This window comes from Watersipora subatra, chromosome 1 (assembly GCF_963576615.1).
Source record: "Watersipora subatra chromosome 1, tzWatSuba1.1, whole genome shotgun sequence".
Classification (NCBI taxonomy): domain Eukaryota; kingdom Metazoa; phylum Bryozoa; class Gymnolaemata; order Cheilostomatida; family Watersiporidae; genus Watersipora; species Watersipora subatra.
In genome coordinates this window covers 22,166,434-22,177,302 of record NC_088708.1, presented here as the reverse complement: position 1 = coordinate 22,177,302, position 10,869 = coordinate 22,166,434, and the positions used below count along the sequence as shown (strand labels likewise).

General features: G+C 35.4%; 1 protein-coding gene across 1 annotated transcript; it reads right to left on the bottom strand.

The window, feature by feature from the left end:
* Positions 1-158: 158 nt before the first annotated feature.
* On the bottom strand, positions 159-10,393 carry LOC137410509 (polycystin-2-like). Its single transcript, XM_068095937.1, has 15 exons — positions 10,109-10,393; positions 9,882-9,992; positions 9,296-9,426; positions 8,751-8,906; positions 7,874-7,971; positions 6,117-6,341; positions 5,427-5,589; positions 4,860-5,099; positions 4,321-4,502; positions 3,701-3,920; positions 3,252-3,385; positions 2,861-2,978; positions 2,328-2,519; positions 1,479-1,649; positions 159-582 (listed from the first exon to the last, which is right to left on the bottom strand). The coding sequence occupies exons 1-15, from the start codon at positions 10,344-10,346 to the stop codon at positions 424-426; spliced, it is 2,538 nt and encodes an 845-aa protein (XP_067952038.1). The 5' UTR covers positions 10,347-10,393; the 3' UTR covers positions 159-423.
* Positions 10,394-10,869: the final 476 nt, after the last annotated feature.

Here is a 10,869-nt window from a genome sequence, read left to right as displayed (position 1 = left end):
TGATACTAGCGAACTAGAACTTAACCAATCACAATCCGCAGATATATCTGGTGAGAGAAGACAACTTTTGTTTTGAAAGTTAAAGCACCAAAGGTTAGAAGGTACTTTATAGGAATAGATAGAGTGAGAGGAAGAGATTTGAAATTAAACCTTTACAGTACACAGTGGCACAGATTTATTAGTACAAAGCAAGGCAATTCAGGGAGAATTTTGTCAATAAATAGGAGAAAGCCAGAAACTTGGATCAGAGTAACACACTAAAAATGCACTGAAAGCTTGCATTATGTAAAGTATATTTTTACTGACAAATTAAATTTGCTCTTATTGCCAATCATTTAATAGACAGACAGTCTGATTGACAGACAATAGAAAATGTTGTCATGTGATTACGATGAGAAATTGTCATGATATGACGCTAAGGAGTTATCTCATCCCTGTTCGCGGGCGAGACGCAGAGGTGCCAGGCCGAGACATGGATGTACCAGGCCTGCTGACAGCTGTCTCGCTGTCCCACCTCTCCAGTTCCTCTCTAACCAGTCGCTCCATCTGCTCTCTCTTTGCCTCTTCACTCTCCTCTTCAGACTAAAACACAAATCAGCTTTGGGTTGTACTTTTGGTTATAAGTCGAAAACAGAAATAAAAAATTTGGTAACGCAAGTAAAAGTTAGGCAAATTGAATCTTTGATGACTTCAGAGTAGGGTGCATGAAATCAAAGGGCCGTCATGTTCGACCAGCGTAGAGTAGTTTAGCTCGACTACAATAGTTTTAGCTCATTAACAACCCTCTGATGCGCTATAGTGTCCAATCTTTGTGAGTCGCAAAATATAATAGTAAGGATGGCGTGATTACGAGTTTCAGTAAGTGAGTGACTTACACGACCGAGTACTTGTATTAGAATCACACACCGAACTCATACTGTACAAATATATAAGAAAACAGAAAAGAAGGCAATGCAATAGCGCAAAGAGAACTCAGAGAAAAGGTATTACATCACAGTTACTCATAGTTAAACAAAGAAGCAATTACAATGCACTGAAACCCCACAGACCCACATAACACGTTTACTATCAGCTAATCTCAAGTACATTTATAAATAACCTAATGATTTCAGACTAAAATAAGACAACAACAATAAGACGAAAAACACGATTATAATATGACACATACACTCAAGTAAGGATCCGCATAACTATAATAGATGTGTCATTTAATGATGACACTTATTTAAAGAGACAAACAGAAGGCGCTGATCCGTAGGATGACCGCATCGAATTCACTCCGGTTTTTGAAATACTTGAAGATAATGACGAGGTTGGCTCGTGGTTTGTTTTGTTATTACGCAACTCCAACGAATTGATACGTGCTGATATTTGAAAACAGGTGGTATGATGCTGACAAAGACTGAAGTTTATGGGCTTCATATAAAGTCTCTATTGTGTGACTGTGGACTGTGGATTGAGGACTGAACTTTACTTACGGCAGCAATGCTGTCCAAGAGCTGTGTCATGGCTTCACGGCGCTTCAGTTTCGCTTTCTCCATTCCCTCCAACTTAACAAGCACAGTGTCAATTTTGGAGACAATGCTGCCAATAGAGTGTTCCATTCTGTCAACTCGCCTAGACAGCTGAGAAAACTCGCCATATCCCACCTACAAGCAACGTAGATGTCATGTAACAGCTGACAAGAAAACATAACAAAATTTGACATTTATAAACAAAAAAGGTTTTGGTAGCGAAGTAGCTCTGCTTCGGCATGCAGATTTATGAGGCTGCGAGGAAGGAGCATTTCCAACCCTTGGTCAAGGCTCTTATTCTACAATTTACCAGGTGCAACAGGTTTAAGAATCTAAGGTTTAATTTAAGGTTTAAGAATTTAAGGTTGAATTTTGCTTTACTTTTCTTTTAACATCGTGAAACCAAAACCGAAGATAATTTGGGGAGTTGCGTTCGCACCAGATCCTATGCTCGAGAAAACTCAGTTGCGTAGCTTCACTTTTTTTAATTTCTGGTTTGGGTAGAATTATGAAATTTTGGATGCTGTGTTTGTAATATGTTTTCAGGATAATTCTGAAGTTTCAATTTGATTGGAAGGTTAACTCTTGAAATATTGCAAAATATTGAGGGCATTTCAAGCAGGCAAAGAAATGAAAATGACTGCCTACAAGACATTAGTTTCTACTGACACTGTTTGAAGCTCTTGATAATGAAAGCTCAGAGATAGACAAAGCTAAAAAGTTTCTTCTCATCAGCAACAAGAGCTCCATGTCCAAGATTGTTCGTAAAGTCAAAGTTATCCCATGAGCATAGCCAAGGACACGTTCAATTACCTCACTAACAACTCTAGGATTGTTTTCTCCACTCGTTGGTGGTTTGTCTGGTTCACTTTCTTCCTGCGCAGATTTCTTGCCTCTCCTACCACCTCTAGATGTGCGAGCTCTTGTGCCTGGCCTTGAACTCTTAGCCCTTTCATTTACTCCTAGTTTGTGCTCAACTTTTCCAATGTTCGCATTGACAGCATTCTGAAATCAAATTAATATATATTTGTAAAACATATAAAGTTATATTATGCCAAATATTATGTTTCAATAAGTAACAGTTGAAGAGATTTTAGCACCAAATCATTTCAACGATGTCAAGTATAATTAGAGATAAGTTTCATAACTAATTACGCTTGATTTATTGTCAGCCTTGCTAACTGCTAGAAAGATACTAAGTCTTCCAGCGCTGACCACATCTAGCCAAGTTATTTGCACAAACAGTCTAGTCGGAGTTGTCATTTCTTGAACTTTAAAAAATGTGCATACAGTTTTAAAAAAAATGAAATGTGAAAGATAAAAATTGCGACAATTAAATGACCTACTTTTTCGTCTTCAAGAGCCTTGAGCATCAGCGCCTGTTCGTCAGCATCCAAGACTTTGTTACCATCTTTGTCAAACTTTTTAAATGCCTCCTCGATCTCATCTTCCTTGTATCCACGACTAAAACAGTTGCAAGGAATTACAACTCCTCACCTTTTTGTCACATTTTTTGTATTTCCATGCCATGTTCACCAATGACAGCATAAATTAAAGTGAACAAATCAGTGCCCTGCTTTTGAGTACATTTTATGTTGAAGTAGTTAACACTCATCAACCAATCAACATAAATGTTTGTTAGCACACCAACCAATCAACTTAGTAGTTTGCAGACCAATCTACAAATCATTATTTTTTGCAAATATGATAGGAAGATAAACCGGAAAATTCTCCTACCCTAAAAGCTCCTCTTTCCATTCATCGTATTCAATCAAACTATCTTGGTTGGTGTCGGCAGCAGCGAGAGCATCCTGGATGTCAGCAATTCTGTCTCTCTTAATGTTCAACTTTTCCAGCAATTTGTTGTATTGCTAAAAGAAGTAGATGCAATGATTATAAGTAACATAAATATAGGTTTTTTTCAAGCTCTGACGATTCTACATAAAATTGAAACTCTTCATTCCGATTTAAGATTTTTTTGGGCAGAAACTTTGTATTTTAAAATCACCGAGTACTATTAGCAGTAATATTTAACCAATAAAACCTTGACCTTAACATAGCCATATATTATGGTTAGACTGTGAACCAGCCCTGTTAGCACTATTCATAACATTTACTAACAATAAAACTAAAACTTCTTGTATATTTACAGTAGAAACTATTCAACAAGACGTGACAACTCTCACCCCTTTGAAAAAGTCCATAACTTCAAATTCGTTAGTTTTCTCCGCAGACGCCTCCTTGACGGAAGAGTAGGTATCATTGATGATGGCAAGGAACATGTTGAAAAGAATGAAGAACACAAAGACTATGTAGATTATGAAGTAGAGAGGGCCTAGGATGGGATGAGTCGCTTCCAACTCATAAAAGTTGAAGTCACCAAGAATGATCCTCAACTGTGTCAATCTGAAAACAAAGATCAAAAACCATGGCTTGCAGCATACAATTGTTCTTTTTTGGAAATCTGCAATCTAAGACAAACTGAGTACAGTGATGTAAAAGCCACATTTTGATTGGCTGGTCATTGCGATGTCAAAGTATTATGACGACACTGGTGCGTCAGCACTATTTTGAATTACGAAAGCAAATTAGTAAAATTTGTGGGGCGAGGTTAGGAGAGTAAAGCAGCAAAGACTATGCTATTCCTAAAAACATATAGGAGAGAATTCTCTTAATTGGTAGACTGTAACAATAATGAACACAACCGGCAAAGTTAGTTTATGTCTTTTATGACTGCAAAAAAACTAAGAATAATCTTTATTATGAAATAATTAAATAAGAGATCACTTAGTTTTGACATACTTACAAGACGTCAGCGATGCTACGAAAGTCATTGACTTGTGTACCGAACAGCAGATAGCCGACTTGGGCAAATGCAAAGAAGACGATGAAGAACATGATGGCAAAGCTGGCCAAGTCTTTTTTAGCCTGAGACATGGTGTCGGTCAGCTGCGTCATCGTCTTGTTAAAGCTGATGTATTTGAACAGCTACAAATGGCAAATATGCAGGCTACATACATAGAGTGTAATACAGTGTACATAGAGTGTGATCATGAACAGATTGGCAGATTATTGTGTTGCTAAATTAAGGAGTTGTTGACTCACTGACTTATTGAATTGCTGATATACTGAGTTATGGAATTGCTGAATTACTGAGTGAATGAATGGTTGAGTTACTGAGTCAATGGGTCGCTGAGTTTCTGAGTTATTGAGTTTCTGAATTATGGAAGTTTTGGAGTTGCTGGGTTACTGATTTGCTAATTACTGGGTTGCTGAATTGTTGAATTGCTGAGTTACTGCATCAGTGAATTGCTGAATTGATGAATTAATGAATTGCGGAGTTACCTTTCCCCAGCTAAAAAAGGCTGTAAGAGCCACACCATAGTTGAACTGCATCTGCCAGTAGCCAAGTGACTCAAAGTCAGCAAATTCGTCAGGAGCTGAGAGCAGTCTTTCAAGAACTTTTTCCACCGTGATTGTCCGATAAAAGTTGAAACAGATGCAGACAATGGCAATGATTATTACAAGCACATCCATCCAATTCCAAAACTCCGTGAAATACTTTCCACAGCCTTCATTCTTCATCTGTCAAATAAAATAAAAATCAACTTCACATTTGGTGCATGACCGATTAGAATAGTTAGGATCAAACTAAAATAATAACATTTCCCTATTGGAAGGCATAAAAAAGCTAGCCAAGTAGGCTAAAGAAAAGGCAAGTTGTCCTAGAACCTTCAGAGCAATTTGAAGTTAGATTCCATTCCTGTCACCACCGGATGACCTGTTTTGGGAATCGAACAGTAGCCTGTGCATCTCCTTTTCCAAGTGCTAGATGAACTGATCCACGAAACTGAGTGCCATCAAAAAACATGTAAATTCCAACAGAATATTCTTGTAATACTAACTACTCACCTCAATTAGTTCTTCTATCAGGTAGTAGATTATGTAAGCGATGAACACAAACTCACAACCCATGATGATATAATCGGAGACTGTCACATATCGTAGAAGTTTTACCGTGGTGAATTTCTGCGAGGAAAGAGCTCCTCCCGATGGAGGGTATTCAACAATCAACCTAAAAGAGAACATATTGCACAAAGTAAAACCTTAAATTTACACATACGTACTTGTGTCAAGTACATACGTACTTGTGTCAAGTACATACGTACTTGTGTCAAGTACATACGTACTTGTGTCAAGTTACTATCATTTTATTTACATGATGCAGGTAAATACTGTACGAAGCAGTTATGATAGAGATTAGTGGTGAGGGCAGTTCACTTACAAACTATAAAGAACTTCTTTTGAAACTTTTTTGTTAGAGTTTCTTTTACTTCATTAGTAATAGAATAAAACATGTTTCTACTTTGCTTGAGATAACATCTAAAAATTGAAAAGCAATTTAAATTGGCGTGAATACTTTTATGTCAAAAATTTAATAAGCAAACTGTATCAAACTGAAAAAATGAGACACGCATGGTGTAAGATAGTTGGATGTTATTATCTCTTTGTCACAAAGAACATTAAAGTTTAATGTTCTTTATTCTAAAGAGAGAATAACTCCAAACCAATTTTAGAATAATTAAAACTCTAAACACTCACTTTGCGACACAGAAGAGGTTTACATTTGGATTGTAGATGGTGAAGTCCAGAAATACGACTCTGGTTCCTCTGTTGATCCACCGATTTTCCTTCAGCACCTCGATGATAGCTTTAGTTTTGGCTCTTGTAGTGCTCAGATCCTGGTAGAAGCCTGAGCCAGGATATGTGGCAAGGGTTCCCTTGTGTGATGACCCATTCATAGCCTTCTTGTCATGAAACTCCCAACTATCATTTGACAAGTAAATACAGTTGTAATAATTCCCAACTATCATTTGACAAGTAAATACAGTTGTAATAATTCCCAGCTATCATTTGACAAGTAAATACAGTTGTAATAATTCCCAACTATCATATGACAAGTAAATATAGTTGTAATAATTCCCAACTATCATTTGACAAGTAAATACAGTTGTAATAATTCCCAACTATCATATGACAAGTAAATACAGTTGTAATAATTTCCAACTATCATTTGACAAGTAAATACAGTTGTAATAATTCCCAACTATCATATGACAAGTAAATACAGTTGTAATAATTTCCAACTATCATATGACAAGTAAATACAGTTGTAATAATTCCCAACTATCATTTGACAAGTAAATACAGTTGTAATAATTCCCAACTATCATATGACAAGTAAATACAGTTGTAATAATTCCCAACTATCATATGACAAGTAAATACAGTTGTAATAATTCCCAACTATCATATGACAAGTAAATACAGTTGTAATAATTCCCAACTATCATATGACAAGTAAATACAGTTGTAATAATTCCCAACTATCATATGATAAGTAAATACAGTTGTAATAATTCCCAACTATCATTTGACAAGTAAATACAGTTGTAAGAATTCCCAACTATCATTTGACAAGTAAATACAGTTGTAATAATTCCCAACTATCATTTGACAAGTAAATATAGTTGTAAGAATTCCCAACTATCATATGACAAGTAAATACAGTTGTAATAACTCCCAACTATCATTTGACAAGTAAATACAGTTGTAATAATTCCTAACTATCATTTGACAAGTAAATACAGTTGTAATAATTCCCAACTATCATTTGACAAGTAAATACAGTTGTAATAATTCCCAACTATCATATGACAAGTAAATACAGTTGTAATAACTCCCAACTATCATTTGACAAGTAAATACAGTTGTAATAATTCCTAACTATCATTTGACAAGTAAATACAGTTGTAATAATACCCAACTATCATTTGACAAGTAAATACAGTTGTAAGAATTCCCAACTATCATTTGACAAGTAAATACAGTTGTAATAATTCCCAACTATCATTTGACAAGTAAATACAGTTGTAATAATTCCCAACTATCATCTGATAAGTAAATACAGTTGTAATAATCCCCAACTATCATTTGACAAGTAAATACAGTTGTAATAATTCCTAACTATCATTTGACAAGTAAATACAGTTGTAATAATTCCCAACTATCATTTGACAAGTAAATACAGTTGTAATAATTTTCAACAGCTGAAAACATCAAACTGAGAATTGGAAAAACTTTTTGTGCCTACTTAATGAAAAATGCAACAAAAATAAAATTATAAAATTCCTATAGTTTTTTTGCTGATAATTTGATTGCATTATCAGAGTAATTAAAATACTTTTGAGATATAAAGATAGTTTGTAAGAAACACTGTCGATCTTCTCAAACATTCTTTTCGATTGACAAGTCTGTGAGAGATTTTTATAGTTGATAGACTAAATATTAAGACTTACGCAGAATCAATTCCTGGGCCAAAGCTGCTCTCATCATTTGTTGATGGTGACCAGCTGCCATAGCACTCCGGAATGACATCCTTGAAAGCTCCAGCAATCTGCAATTCATTTATTACCTTTTCTTAAATCCTACATATACTAGCAAAATAACGTATAGTTTATTCATCTTGTGTTATTTAGCTACCTTCATCTCTGAGTTAAAAAAATTGTTTACATTATTAATCTGCTGAATCTTAATATCTTTTACTTTTGTCTCAACCTATTGAGACATCTTTCCAGTTTTCGTCTAATACTTTGATAAACCTAAAAATCATCAAAATTATTTTTTTGAGATTATAATTTTCCAACTATAAATAGAGAAATAATTGGATTCATGTCTGATGAATTTTGAAATGTTTCTAATCTAATGATTATGAGGCAACTAAAATAAAACACAAGTTTTGATATTTAAACTATTCGTTGAATTAGATGTTGATAGCCTGAGAGCCTATGTTTGCTTTTGTTATTTTTAGGTTTTCCTATTCCTGGCAACAATCATAACAGCTAGCAGAAAAACTGGCAAAAAATGGGAATGCCAATTGTGGAAACTGCTCAGTAGAGACTGAGGGCGACTACCTAGATTGGCTGCTGTCTGATCCCAGTGGTAATGCAGGACTGACATAGGCAAACAAGAGAGCACAACTTTCAAAAGATTTTGTGGTCATTTTTTCAGTGTTTGAGATTAATTTAATCTGTGATAATATGTGGATCTGTCATGTTTACAAAATAATAACTTTAAGAAAATGCTCTCTTTTCTGATTTATGCTAGGAAAGCTAAAAATTGGTTAGTTTAGATAAGTTAGATTTGAAAACATTTTTGTAGGAGACCTATACTCACTTTGCAGGAAGAGTTAGTAACTCGGAGTTGACGCAGGCGAGGAACTCCCAGCAGTTTGCTCTCATAATAGACATATCCAAGCTCACTATCAGACACATTATCACCGTTGTAGTACTTTTCCCAGTATAAACCGTCCAACATTGGTCCTTCAGCAAACTGAAATAAATTTTGGTTAATAAATTAACACATTTTAAAAAACTTACAACAGTTCATTGAATCAATAAAAATTACAAAACAGTTGATGAGTTCGTAAAAAAATTTCAAGTTTAGCCATTAGGAGGTGACGACAAAAGTGAATATGTTTCAATATTATATGTGAACATATGTGAACATATGTGAACATATGTGAACATATGTGAACATATGTGAACATATGTGAACATATGTGATATGTATGCATAATATGTATGCATGATATGTATATGATATGTATGCAGTTTTAAAAAATTTGTATAAAATTTTTTATCTCTTCTGAAGTACAGGCTGTGAAAAGGAAAACTGTTATATAAAGAATTTTTCAAATTAGTGAAAAATAATTATCTTACTCTCCAAAAGTCTGTCTGTGTCAGCATTCCTCCAAAGCTGTTCTTGGTGTCATAGAACTGCGAGTCGATCATTAAATCAGTCATCACCTTTGTCATGGTGTACATGTTCTTGTGCATCATACCAGCCGTGACTGCAACAGTTCTCATCAGCTAAACTTGCTGAATATAGTTTGTGTTTCAGCAAAAGTATACAAAAAAGAGGCTCTCAGAGACTAGTATGCTGACGTCTTACTAAAGATGTTTTTAAAGTTTTAAAGAATGTCTGGATTCAATTCAATACTCATCAAGAAATTAATAATTTGATTCCCAATTCTTTTGCATCATTGGTCGTTTAAGAATCAATTCAATTCACAGTTCATGGCAAAACACTACAATTCAATTCTCCATTTTTTTGCTACTCTAACTTTAACGACTTAGTTCAATTCAATTCTTTCAAATAGACAAAATAAATTCTCTATCAAGTTTTACCAAAAAGTCAAAAAGAAGTTTTAACTAACAGCTTTGCAGCTGTAACCAATCTATCTGTTCCAATCACTTATCAATGCTATTATTAACACTGTAAGTGTGTAAGTGGTCAGGTACTCACTTGCAATAGTGATGGAGAGGAATATGACGTAAATGATGAGCTCTCGAATGACAGTTCGGGCTTTTTCTTCGTTGTCCACAAGTTCCTGGGTGTGTCGAGTTGACCAGATGGCTGAAACAGCCGTAGTTTATTTGATATTGAGCAAGCGTAAGTATATATATACATGACTACAGATGACATTTACATGACCGAAGAGAAAGAATCAAACTAAATGAATCATCACTTACAATTGATAATCCGGCTGCACAGATTTTGCTTTTTGACTTTCTTCACTTTTTTTCTCCGCTCGCCAGAGGAACTAACCGACTTGGCAGATTTCGCATCGCGCTTGGAAACTGACGAGCTTCCTCCACTGCTTCCACTTTCAGGTCTCCCTGGAGCATCCAAACCGTCGTCATTCCAGGCAGATCGTGATGAGCCACTTCCAGGCCTTTTATCATCAGAAGATGAAGGTCTATCCGCCATAGCTAAGAGAAGAACGGCGCAATTTTGCTCTCGTGTATAGGTTTCAGGCGTAGGTAATGGCAGCTCACCTGCACGCAAGATAAAGCTGAGGGCTGTACAGTGAACAAGCAGCGAGCTTGAGTCTTCTAATCAATTTATTGATCTCCGACTCACGTCACTTTTCAGAGATGTAACAAAGACGGCATCAATATTTTAATCATTAAAACCATAGTTCACCTGACAATATGTTGCTCGTTATTGATCTGCTTGGAGGCCTTTTAGGGTGATTCTGCCACAGCTAACAGCCGATTTTAAAAATGTCAGGGATGTGTTCATGCAATGGATGAAAAATATTCTAACCAAAAAGAAATGTATCAAGCACTTGGCTTATACTGTCAGTTTTGAAAGTTATTATGTAGTGTGGACTGTCTGATAAGAGCGGCATTAACAAACAAGATACAGCGTAAATAGCGACTCTCCGCGAGTCTTTCAGTTGCTGTCCTAGAATGGGGTGCAAAGACACAGTTGTTAGTTTATTTTCTGT

Excerpts from the sequence above, each read along its gene's own strand:
- LOC137410509 (XM_068095937.1), bottom strand. The coding sequence starts at position 10,346 with ATGGCGGATAGACCTTCATCTTCTGATGATAAAAGGCCTGGAAGTGGC. Across the intron at positions 7,972-8,750 it reads TTACTAACTCTTCCTGCAAA|ATTGCTGGAGCTTTCAAGGA; the intron begins GTGAGTATAGGT and ends AATGAATTGCAG. Across the intron at positions 2,520-2,860 it reads AGGCTCTTGAAGACGAAAAA|AATGCTGTCAATGCGAACAT; the intron begins GTAGGTCATTTA and ends ATTTGATTTCAG.